Genomic DNA, 13762 nt, shown 5'->3' on the forward strand with positions numbered 1-13762 from the left:
GTGAACTCCAAACGTTTATCCGAGCCCTTGTCCACTCCTTACGATATACCTACCTATCTATACGGAGATATTTGTTTTTTCCATTACAACGCTACGCCCAAGCTATACGCATAATATTTCAATATAGTCCTGCCTCAATGCTTCAAGTGATTTCCGCGCGCTCCCATTGGCCCATTCGAACGAGACCATTCTCATCGACGCGCCGACACGAGCCGCGAGAGCGAAAGAGACAAACCTACCCCTGTCGGCTGCTGAATGTTGCATGAACCCGAAAACGCCGTATCAATAATATGTGCACGAATGAAATAATAGATTATTCGTTTGTTCAAATCGACCGTAAACAAAATGTAAGCATCCATTACTGATGTGCCGCGAAAAGTGAATAAGGGATACGGAGTTCGCTCGCGTTAGAAAGGGATGAAGCGTGGTTTGTAAGTGTGTCGTGAACTCGGCGGAGGCACACAAAGTGCGCGTTATCTGTTTTTGTAGCAGTCGTCGACGGGTTTCCACATTAAACGATCATTTTAAGGGCGAACCAATCAAACTGAAAATTTATACAAATTGATACTAAACGGGTTATATTAATTTTATAACAAAAATTAAGTGTGTAAATAAGTTTGAGCGGAGTAGTAATTAAAACTAATTGGGTGTAATATAGCGATAATTATTTTGAATTAAGCGCCGTTTGCTGATATTCGTTTGTTTTGCGTGACGGTTTTTCGTTGGGAATTTTGTTGTTTTTTGGAAAATGTTTTGCTGTTAGTGTTGTGGGGGTCGTATGGTGGTTTCTGGGATCTGTGTTGGTACAAGTAACGATTGGGTTGTTGTGGTGCGGGGGCGACGATGGCGGCATAGGGCGCGGCCAGGGCTGGCCTTTCGGGGCCATGCTTAACAACCTCACCGCTACAGCCTTAGGAGGTGAGCTTCTATGTTTGTTATTTCATTGAAATAGTCCTACCTTCTTATTTTAATAGAAGTAGGTTTAAGTCATGTTTAAGTATGTATTTTTTCTAAATTTAAAATTTATAAACGGAAACTCTACCTACCTATACCTGCCTACAGATAATTAAAGTATTAAATGTGTAGGTACCTAGGTAACTACTGACTAAATCTTTACATTAGGTTTATTTGTACGAATTATCAACTAGGTAGATTAAATTATTTTTGATCTACCTGAAATAGAACTTTAAGATCATTAAAAAAGCTCATTGTAGAGCTTTTTATTTAATTATTATAGTAACTAGGTAGGTACTATGTAAGTGTTTAAATTATTCAAAAGATATCCTTATTTATGAAATGGAGCAAAAGCAAGTTAGCCTTTTTAAATCAATTTACTAAATACTTAGGTACCTATTGCGTTTAGGACACGTCATGCGTCCATATTTCACAACGAATACAATTATTAGGTACCTACTTGTGTTTATATAGTTAGGTTCATTAATACATATTCATGAACCTGTTAATTAATAAGTAATTGACAGGATTAATTAAAACGGAAGCTTTGATTTATCTTTATATTATCAGAATCAAAGGCGCTCACTGATTAGAACTTATCCGTAGATCCGTAGAACCTACCTACCTAGGTACCTTGTAAATCTTGTAATGCTTAGGTAACCCGCGCCGCGTTGACAATAAAACTTAAGTTAGGTATCCTACGGGTAGGTTTAACATTTTCATATACATACTAGGTAGCTATAAACTATAATTTTTTTCTAGGTAGTTAAACAATAGAGGTATAATTGATTGTCTGTGTTTATTAATAACTAGCCCACGACCGAAGTATCGCGCGATTTTCATAACAATCTAGGTAGGTACCTACCTATCTACGTAATTTTAACTTAATAGGTACCTAGCCACCTAGGTATGTAAATTTTAACATAATAGACTTATTGCTAATCTCTATTTACCTATATAGAGCTTTTTAATAAACCTTCGTCAACTAGGTAAGGTAGGTATCATATTATAATCTTTTGTGTTTAGTTTAAAATCAAAATTTACTAAAATTACATGACAATATACATTTGAATTAAATATACCTACCTACATTCACAATACAGTAAAATAGGTAGTGCATTTTATTCGCAAACACCCGCAGGATTATGTGGGGCTCGTAAAGTGGGGTTAATGGGATCGGGTGCCGTAAACAGAACCGGCGGATAAACGTAGTTTAGGTTATTGTAGGTAGGTATGTTGAAAAAGCAATTTTTCCTTTATCTTGCGCTGTTCAAGTGTGGAAAAGAGGTTATTTGTAAAATTGTTCTCATTTCTGATTAAAGATTAACTGGGTAAGAATAATCAGAGCTAAATTAAATTCTTTGGTAGTTTTCTTTTACTTATCTATAGGTAAGTAGTTACTTATTATTAATTATTGTAGGTATATTTAATCTCTATTTTTATAGGTACTGGTAGGTAACAACCTTTTAAAGTTTTCTAATAGGTAGGTACCTATTTAAAGGAAGTAGGTAATGATAAGTTAAGAAAGTTAGAAAATTTTCTGAACACTGAACAACTACTTCTAATATCATAAATGTGAAAATAAGTACGTTTTAATACAATAAATTGTCTAGCAAAATGTCCGAAGGGTGCAACTGGCTAAGCCGAATTAAATGAGACTCAGACTTGTTTATTATCTGCATTTTAGTGGGGTGGGTGTTATTGTGGTTAATTTGTAATCTATACCAAAGATAGATAGGTAGGTATATAGTCGTGTTTATTTGATAGTTTCTTGCTTGTTTCTTGTGTGTTAAACTATGAGAGTGATATTTCAATCCTTGGTTAATGCCAATCCGCCCAATCTATACTAATATCACAGTATTCTATATACCTATTTAGGAAATATATTGTAATACTGTGCTAATTATAAAGCTGAAGAGTTTGTTTTTTCGAACGCGCTAATCTCAGGAACTTCCTGGGCCTTAGACAAAGTAACAATTACAAAACGATAACGAAGTTAGAAAAGGCAAAAATGTATTGGATTGACATTAGATAGACCACGTGATCTAACGCGGCGTATGTCAATCCAATACATTTTTGCCTTTTCTAACTTCGTTATCGTTTTTTAATTGTTACTTTGTCTACGGCCCCTGGGTCCGATTTGAAAATTTTTTTCGGCGTTAGATACCTAGCCTATATTCATCGAGGAAGCGTTAAGAAACATGTAGATATAGGTATTTTTATCATGAATTATAGGAATAGGAATAAAGGAAATTCCAATGGGAATTAGATGTTTCACCCCGGTATGAACATCGTCATTTCCTGGTCTCCTAAATATTTCTTGATCCAAAAATCATATCATAAAATCGCTCCGACACGACTCGACAGAAAAATACATACCCACTTTCAGATTACCTAGGTAGGTGTATAGGTAGAGATATGTATTTTTGTTAATTAAAATTTCCTAATATTAATATGTATTATAAATGCGTAAGTTTGCATGTTTGTTTGTTTGTTACTCCTTTACGCAAAACTCCTGAACCGATTTTCATGAAATTTGACACACATAGGTAATAGATAGATAGGAACAAGCGATCTTAAATGCGATTAATTTACAGTAAATTTTATTTTAGGTACTAAAAGAACTACCAAAAACATTAAATCTTAAAAACATAATTAACTTTAGTACATTTTTATTACATTTCCATACTAACTTGTTAAGTCTCACAAGAAGCCAAGTTAAGTAGCAGGACTTAAGTAAATCGTCGAAGTTACGTCATTTCGCTTTCCCGGTAATCTCCGGGACTCGGAATTTTCTATTTGCGCACAAATTACACATTTCATTACGCATTTGAATAAACGTAATGAATTTGCATTGGGCTACGAATTATTTGTATTCTGTTTGCTCTTGGAATTATTAAGATTTTATCAATATAAGTTTATGTGCAAGGAATTTCCTGCTTTTCAGATAAATATTGAAATAGGTAGATTGTTACCTATCTAATTATCTATTCGAACGGCATAATCATTGAATCCAATTTTTTAAACGTTTTTCAAATTCTACATACCTACTTAATACCTACTAATCTAGTTCTTTGAACTATAGATATAGTATCTAACTAGGTATCTACCGCTTTCCTCATTTAGTATGTTTACTGTAACAGCGCTACCTACATAACCCAGTTGTTATTTAAGGACCAGTAAATTATTTCTCTGCAATTACTATTTATGAAATAGGTACATCTACACCTATAAGTAAAACATTTATTAAGCAATAAATCGATAAAATGGCAATGAAAAGTTCGCTCAAATTGAACTAAGAAATAGGAGTGAAATTACAATAAATTGCACCCGACTGGAAGTTGGTTATCGATCCGTTAACCGGAAAAAGTAACTCGGGATCAAAGGCTTTTTCGCAATTTTCAGCAAAACGGCAGGTTTTATCCCAAATTGTATAAGTTGTAGATAAGATATCTACAAATATTGTCTAAATATACTTTTTTTCCTAAGAGCTAAGATAAATATTACAACAATTAGAAATAAAACAATTCAAAAAGTGGGCAGTATTGTCGCCTCACTATTTGCACGAATGTGTAAAATGTAAATGTGGTGTAATGTGTTCAATGACTAGCGTTTTACAATATTCTAATCGAATTATCTTGTAATTGTATTGTGCTCAACTAAATGAAGTATTATCAGAAGGATGATGAACTTGTTCAGATGGTATTTGTTGATATGAATGGTAGACGCATTAGAGCAGGCAGAACAGTCGTACTTATATAGCTTGAAATATAATTTTTCTTAGGGCTGTGACAAAATAATGAATTTTACAGCGCGCGGACATGAGTGCTATTGAATAATTGTAGCTACAAGAACATTAATAAATTATTATTCGATTCATTTTGAGAATTCGCAGAATTATCAAAAGTGTTGATATTGTTTATTCTAAGTCTGTAGGTGTTCATGATAAACATTTGTTGAGCAACAGTTATGATGGGTTTTGTTTTTATATTTTAGATCTTTTTTCCTTTACCTATCTTTTTCATTAGACTACCACCGTCAAGTGTTGTCTCTTACATCTAACAAGTCTTGCAGATAGATTATTTAGTCCTCTTAATCCAGCAGGTCACAAAGAGCAGTGCTCAGAGAGCAAGCTCGACTTGAAGCCGAGCGTGGAGCGGCACCATGCGCCCGGCGCCAGGCTGCTGGCGCACTCCATCAGAGCTGATCACCTGCAAGGTACCTAATAGATCAATTAACTAATTAATACATTGATGGAAATACTTTTGCATCAAAAAGAAAGAAAAGGCCTACAAAATATTAGTAAAACCATTATTGTTTATGGTGATGGTGGCCCACCTAGGTAGGTACCTACCTACTTCTTTTCTTATTCTGAAATAACAAAGAAAGGAAACTTTACAATTACCACATTAGCACTTTTTAACTCCCAATATCGGGTACCTGCAATGATTTACATTTTTTATTAAAGTGAAACTTTTATTACATCGTCTCAAACTTTTTGGTCTGTGTAGCGCATGTCGCGTGTATCGCGGCTGCCGAGTAGGTATACCTACTCGGCACGCGACATGCGCTACACAAAGCAGTGTTCGGAACCGTTCGAACAGTTTCACTTTTACCGTGGTTTCATAAAACAACACCCTTGGATATGTCGCCATGACCTCACCTTCACCGAGTAGGCCAAGTAGATAGACCACACCAATTTCCGAGTAGACTACATCAATTTCCGAGTAGACCAAGTAGACCGCACATTCGAGTAGACCAAACCTATTACCGAGTAGACCAATTAGACCGCTCCTTCGAGTAGACCATACCTATTACCGAGTAGACCAAGTAGACCGCACATTCGAGTAGACCAAACCTATTACCGAGTAGACCAAGTAGACCGCACATTCGAGTAGACCAAACCTATTACTGAGTAGACCAATAAGACCGCTCCTTCGAGTAGACCATACCTATTACCGAGTAGACCAAGTAGACCGCACCTTCGAGTAGACCATACCTATTACCGAGTAGACCGCACATTCGAGTAGACCAAACCTATTACCGAGTAGACCAAGTAGACCGCACATTCGAGAAGACCAAACTTATTACTGAGTAGACCAATAAGACCGCTCCTTCGAGTAGACCATATCTATTACCGAGTAGACCAAGTAGACCGCTCCTTCGAGTAGACCATACCTATTACCGAGTAGACGAAGTAGACCGCTCCTTCGAGTAGACCAAACCTATTACCGAGTAGACCAATTAGACCGCACCTTCGAGTAGACCATACCTATTACCGAGTAGACCAAGTAGACCGCACCTTCGAGTAGACCAAACCTATTACCGAGTAGACCAAGTAGACCGCACCTTCACAGAGAAGACCAAGTAGACCGCACCTTCACCGAGTAGACCAATTAGACCGTACCTTCACCGAGTAGACCAAGTAGACCACACCTTCGAGTAGACCATACCTATTGCCGAGTAGACCAAGTAGACCGCACCTTCGAGTAGACCATACCTATTACCGAGTAGACCATACCTATTACCGAGTAGACCAAGTAGACCGCAACTTCGAGTAGACCAAACCTATTACCGAGTAGACCAAGTAGACCGCACCTTCACCGAGTAGACCAAATATACCACACCAAATTCCGAGTAGACCAAGTAGACCGCACCTTCACAGAGAAGACCAAGTAGACCGCACCTTCACCGAGTAGACCAAGTAGACCGTACTTTCACCGAGTAGACCAAGTAGACCACACCTTCGAGTAGACCATACCTATTACCGAGTAGACCAAGTAGACCGCACCTTCAAGTAGACCAAACCTATTACCGAGTAAACCAATTAGACCGCACCTTCGAGTAGACCATACCTATTACCGAGTAGACCAAGTAGACCGCACCTTCGAGTAGACCAAACCTATTACCGAGTAGACCAAGTAGACCGCACCTTCACCGATGAGTCCAAGTAGACCATACCTATTACCGAGTCGATCAAGTAGACCACACCTTAGAGTAGACTAATCCTATTACCGAGTAGACCAAGTAGACCAATCCTGTTATCGAATAGACCAAGTAGACCACATCAATATCAGAGTAAACCAAGTAGACCGCACCTTCACCGAGTAGACCAAGTATACCACACCAAATTCCGAGTAGACCAAGTATACCACACCAAATTCCGAGTAGAACAAGTAGACCGCACCTTCACAGAGAAGACCAAGTAGACCACACCAATTTCCGAGTAGACAACATCAATTTCCGAGTAGACCAAGTAGACCGCACATTCGAGTAGACCAAACCTATTACCGAGTAGACCAAGTAGACCGCACCTTCGAGTAGACCAAACCTATTACCGAGTAGACCAAGTAGACCGCACATTCGAGTAGACCAAACCTATTACCGAGTAGACCAATTAGACCGCTCCTTCGAGTAGACCATACCTATTACCGAGTCGACCAATTATTATGTTTTTCTTGTTAAAGTGAAACTTTTATTACATCGTCTCAAACTTTTTGCTCTGTGTAGCGCATCGGTCGAACCGTACGATAATTATCGTACAAATACGATAATTTTGTGCCTAAGTTTCACTTTTACCGTGGTTTCATAAAACCACACAACATTTTTCATCTTTATCTTATAGATATCTATTATTAGATATATAATTATTTTTCAATTGCTCTAAATGAATAAGTTTCAAATGTTCAATTTCTATAATAAGAATATAGAAAGCATCGCCTGAATTGTACTGTCCCCGTTATGACTCAAATAACCGAAAAAGAGTCATTTCTAAACAAATATCAAATACGAAACTCACACCTACCACAAATACCATTTATATTTATTCGGGAAGTCTTTTTAGAAGCGCTCTTGATACGTCATAAAACAAATGAAAATATTTGAACAGGAAAGTAGTTACTACAGAAAAGAGTTGGCCAGAAATTCTGTAGTTGCATGACGCATGAATCAAATTGCCAAAAATATACCAGTGCTATCAACACTGATATTGTAAAGAAGAAAGATTTGATATTTGTTTGTTTGATTAGGCTCCGAAACTAATGAGTCAATTGGAAAAATTCTCCAACAGAAGGCTACATTATTCCTGAGTGAAACATGCATTATTTTATTTCGTTTTTATTCCGGGTCACTACCTACAGACGGAGCAGAGGCGAGAGGCTAGCATATTAGATAGTAATGCTTTTGTTTGCCAGGTGGAATTCACCAGCAGCACAGCCAGCACATGGCCACGGTGCCCGTCAGCATGTCCTCCTCCGCGTCAGACAGCGACAAGCCGGCGAAACAGAAGCGACACAGGACTAGGTAAGTGGTAAAATGTTATAACTTGCCGACATCATCTGCGGTTAAAAGAGTTTGAGTTTTAATGTAAAAACTAATCTGGCTAATGTAAAGATGCAACACAAATTGCTGTGAAGCAAATTTTTTAATTTCGTTTTTAAAAAGCACTATTTAGGTACCTAGGTACTTAGTCTAGTAGTCTAGTCTTAAAGCACAAATGATAGATTATTTCAAAATTTTACTGTATAGTACGTCGTATGATAAATAAAATAAAAAATAGTACGTCGTATAACTTTCGATAAAGTTTTAATCCGTGATTTTTCATGTTCCCTTTTAAAATGATTTTTCGTTTGTTGAGACATTTTGTGAGCAAGATTTTAACACATTTCGTTGCCAAGTAGGTCAGGTATCCTCCAGGGAAATCGATCCATTGCCTTTTGGGGTAAGGGAAGTTCTGTTTAATGTATTCATAGTAGGATATTGTTTCATGAACAAGGTAGTTTAGTTATGTACATTATTTATTTGTTACAACTTACAATTTTCATTAAGATATCAATAATTATTACCAAAAATAATAATTATTAAACTTATTACTTTGAAGTAGAATTTAATAATGGACAATCAAGTAATCCAGTCATTTGTATCATCTCTGTAACGAAACGTAAGTTATGATGGTATGTATACATATAATGTGTTGAGCCCTCTTCACATTTGGTAGCGTTGGGCAAGTAGAGGCAATGACGATAGTGCAGGCCTAAATGTCGGCAAACATCGACGATCATTTGCTGCACAAATCAGAACAAATGAAATAAATAATTTGAACATCTATTTGCATAGGTTTACACCGGCTCAACTAAATGAACTGGAGAGATGCTTCACAAAAACGCATTATCCTGACATCTTCATGAGAGAGGAGATAGCAATGAGGATCGGCTTGACGGAGAGTCGAGTACAGGTAAGTTATGCTAATAATAATGAAATTCTTATAATTCATAATTATTTGAAAAGTAATAAAAACTATTATAAGACGGTATTCGAACCTCTGTCCATTGACTTAGATCGCAAGGTCTCCTACATTTTTTTTTAATTCTACGAAGCTTTTAATATAATCACGGGCTTGTATTCAATTTGTGGCTAAAACTGCCTTTTGGAGCCGTTTTTAATTGATGAGTTAGTGAAAGTCGTTTGAAACCAACAGCGTTTATAGTAAAAGGTAAAATACGAAAACGGAAAATATCTAAAATACATTTTAATTGTTATTATCGTTTATAATATCAATATGAAATTAAAATATCCACAACAACGAAATCAAAAGTTTGAACCGTTACCTGTTATCCTTTTAGCTTATTTGAATTACATTTGAAAAAATATAAAAGATTAAACAGCGGTCCCATTGCTTCACCTTGCGTGACTCCCACTTCGCACATCGCATACAAAAGTTGCACTACATTGATACATTTCACAAGACCTTCTACCTGATTCAACCTTCGGAATATTACTTATAAATGACTTTTATACCGCCTCATATTTGAACTTTTATGCATGTTAAAGGTGTCGCAAATGGGTGGTCGAGGGTGTTAAATGTTCATCACGCGATAGTGCAGTCAATAAATTTAATGCTCTTCAATTATCTACTTCTGACTATAAAAATGTAAAATTGTATTAAGGTCAATATCTTGAATTTGTACGAATGTGCACAATCGTAACTAAGCGTACCTATCTATTATAAAATTGCCCATGTCATACTACATATTATTTATTGCAATTTGGCCAATATTATTAATGCTGCTATTTTCTGTTCAGCTGTAGGTAATTTCTTTCCGTATTGAAAATTAATTTCTTCAACGAAGTAAATTTGAATAAATAAATGTTTGATTTCCTACACACATACTCCGATAAACACATAATCGACACTTGTATTGATCCAACATGTTATTGATGATAATTCTCTAATTCTATCTACAGCCCGCTAAAAGTGACTTTGTGGAATCACTTAGTCTCAAGTTAAACACTACTTTGCATTGGATATTAGACTTAATTTGTGTCTCAAATATTTGTATTTCGTTAACACGGTGACATGCCGGCGGCTTCTTTATTGGCTCCTAATGAGATTACTAACAGACGTTAATATTCTATTTATTTTGTAGTAATTTGATGAGTTAACAGCCAATGAGATGGAAGGGAAGACAGTTAAATTCGTGTCAGTAGTATCTTTGGATAGGCCAATTAGAACAAGCTATAAGTATACAAAATTAGTGCATGATAAAAGGTCTTATATGCATTTGAGTGTTTAAGTTTATATTTAGTATCTGAAGTTTTTGATAAAATTAATTTTGTTATGAAAACACTTAGGTACCTAATTACTTGTACCGTTGTACGTTAAATAAAATAAAAATTGTTTACTGAATCTACATTAATACATTCAAAACACTTTATAAAAAATATCAAAACTAATTTCATAACAAAAAGCCAACCATTCACGATCTAAAACATATACCACAGTAAAACAAACAGGCCGATACGTAAACATTCATATAGTTGTGAGATTTCGAGAAACGGGTCTATTCTTGTTTGTGTGTGTGTTTGACAAACAGGCTGTAGGCTGGTGCTCGCAAATACTGCTCTTGAGGGAATACAGCTTATAGACGAAATAAAGGTGTGGATAACTTGGGCTGTGGATTTTATGTATTGTAAATTGAGCTTGAAAAAATATATTTTTTTTTATCAGAAATAGCCAGGCATTTGACTGCACCATTACCTGATGGTAAGTAGTGATGCAGTCTATGGAATGGCATGCCTGCCTAGATAGAGCCTATTCACTCTTGCCTTGAATGTGTTTAGGTTGTATTTATCTGGGAAGACGGAAGCGGGTAGTCGTGTTCGATGTCAAATTTTGGAAAAAGAAATATAAAAAATTTGATTTAATTCAAGTCGTTAGTGCAATAATTAATAACAACTTCATCAATTCAAATCAAACAATCGTAATTGTACTGAAAAATAAAAACAGTACCTACCTAGAAACTTAGTTTATAACGTAGTACGTCGTATCACATACCTACCTATGATATTTGCAATGTTATGACTAAAACTTCTCACAATAATATTATAACTTATCTCCTTATATAACATTCAAAACCTCATAAATATTAAACCCAAGCAAGGTCAGGTCACAGAGCTATAGTTATAGCAGTAAATGAGTAACATCCGAAAACCATTCACACGAGGAAATAATAAAATGTCGACAAACAGTAGCCTTAACATGGCGGACCTCTGGTGGTGTTACACTCTCGCTTAACCTTTTTATTTTTTCAAAGCCTAGTTTAAACGTGAAGTTTGGATGATTAATGATTTTACTTTTTCTGGTTAAAAGGGGCTTGAATAAGGGTAAATACTTTTTACCCGATTGACCTGCGAAAAAATTTAATACACATTTGAATCACAATTCTCATCAATTAATTATTATGATAAAGATCTTCTGAAGATGAAATTAGATTTTATAACAAATTCATAATATATTTAATGAATTTCCAATACGCTTGTGGCTAATTAGAATTTTATTAACATTACATAAATAGGAAAAGACACTCGCTAATGATACACTTATTAGCTTGCGTAATTAAATCTTTATGAATTTTAATATTTATGCTAAACCTATACAATTTCAGCGTAATATAATAATGATAAGTAGATAGGTACTCTTTCTCTCATTCTTAGATTGCTCGAAAAAAATCTTTATAAGTAACAGCTCTGAGGTCTTATTATTTCGAGGTACGTATAATATTAAGGAGTCTTTTGTCAAAATTCATAAAATCGTGAAAGAGCGACCAAGAAACGCACTTTCTCATTATATTAGTAAGGAATGTAAGGATTCGAAGGTTTTCATAAATATTATTTCATTTTTTATCAATTTTTCCGCTTCATAGAGAGTGTAAACCCAGCATAAAGCGTTTTTGTTAATTTCGCGCCACACCGCGAGATTCTTACCTCGATGTATTTATTTTATAGCTCACCGAGTTTGTTTGACTTTTGTGGTTTTTTTTGCTTTTTTGCCTGACTGACTGGACCACTGCTATCGGCTGTGAGATCTTTTGTACGATTGGCGTATGGGAAAGCGTTTAGATTTTGGTGTGGAATTATCTGTGTAATTTAATACGAGAATTATGGCAAATAAAATATAGAAAACGCTGTATAATTCTAAGATGTTTCTTTCGCAATTGTGAAAATTATAATATGTTTTATACATGTTTGAATGATGAAACCTCTTTATTTTTCTGTTTTTCTTGCTAAGTACTATTATTATTATTATTTTTTTCTCTGTTCTCGTCCCGCCATTTTAGTGACCTCTTTGCTTGTTACCTTTTACCGTGGTTGCCTGGTAGAGATCACTACTTAGTGATAAGGCCGCCAAGTTAATTGTACTCTGTTTTTAGATGTAATTAATTCTAAGGTTTCCTATTTGTACAATTAATTAAGTGTAAAATAAATAAATTATTTTTATTGGCAATAAAATAACTTAAATTTTAGTTGTTATTCCACAACTGGACAAACAACATCGAAAAGAAATATAGCAATATTATGTAATACGAAAATACTATACAATAAAAAATGTGTGCGTGTACTAGTGTTCACTGTTCACACGTAAGAAGTGAAACGAAGATGGCGCGTAACGGAAAAATGTCACGCGTAACGAAAAAATGTTACACTAAATTTTTTTCTAACCCCGATAAAGAAGTTTCACTTCAAAATATATCTTGCCAATACTTTTAGTCTTAATAACGCTGAAACAAAATAGAACTCCAACAAAGCTAAATCAAAAAGCAAGACTAACCATAAAAAACCAGCAGTTCCATATCAACGAACAAACAGACAAACAAATTGATAACAAAACAAGGTGGAACAAATAGTAGATACGCAAAAACAGAGCATGGCTCATTAGCGATGCATGACGTCATTCGATTCGGTGCCAAATAAAAAGTCGCCTCCCCTACCACTTTGTTTACTAAATCCTTTCATTATTAAAAAGATATATTGCTCTAGTGCTGTGCTAGCGTATCGATATTTTGACACATTTTTTTATTATTTTAATTTGTTTAAAATTACAAGTTCTTTCTTGTAATTTTTTTCTTCTTCTTGTCTTTAGTTGGTGAAAAATATGTATAGATTAGTAATTTGCGCTTTGAGTTCACAAAGCGGTAAAAATCAATAACTTTAGCTTGTTAAGAAATTTTGCCGAATGTTTGATGAATATGAATTTTATGAGAAAATAATAGTTTTAATCACATGTAGGTAAACTTACATCCTTATTTAAAGTCGAAATTTTATTTCAAACATAAAAATAGAAACCATTAAAACAAATACCGAATTCGATATCACTCCATCGAACTATTTCAGTTGCGAGCCATTGAATTTTCGCGTTGCACATGTAAATAATAAATTATGATAACGCCAGTAAGAGTAGTTTTATGTCCGTGCTTTCCGGAGTCACGGACGGACAGATGTACACGAGAAATGTTTCTCTATACCATTAATA

General features: G+C 35.1%; 1 protein-coding gene across 2 annotated transcripts in view; it reads left to right on the top strand.

Moving 5' to 3' along the window:
- The first annotated feature begins 505 nt into the window (after positions 1–505).
- The window catches only part of LOC123703252 (homeobox protein orthopedia-like), a 34198-nt gene continuing 20941 nt past the window's right edge, over positions 506–13762 (top strand). The window contains exons 1-4 of one of the 2 annotated variants that reach the window (XM_045651196.1): positions 506–918; positions 5056–5172; positions 8148–8256; positions 9070–9187. In XM_045651196.1, coding sequence (XP_045507152.1) covers positions 885–918; positions 5056–5172; positions 8148–8256; positions 9070–9187 — 378 coding nt within the window. In that variant the 5' untranslated portion in view covers positions 506–884. The remainder of the gene's footprint in view (positions 919–5055; positions 5173–8147; positions 8257–9069; positions 9188–13762) is intronic. The other variant, XM_045651197.1, reaches the window with a different exon arrangement.

The sequence above is a fragment of the Colias croceus genome, chromosome 25, assembly GCF_905220415.1.
Source record: "Colias croceus chromosome 25, ilColCroc2.1".
Lineage (NCBI taxonomy): Eukaryota > Metazoa > Arthropoda > Insecta > Lepidoptera > Pieridae > Colias > Colias croceus.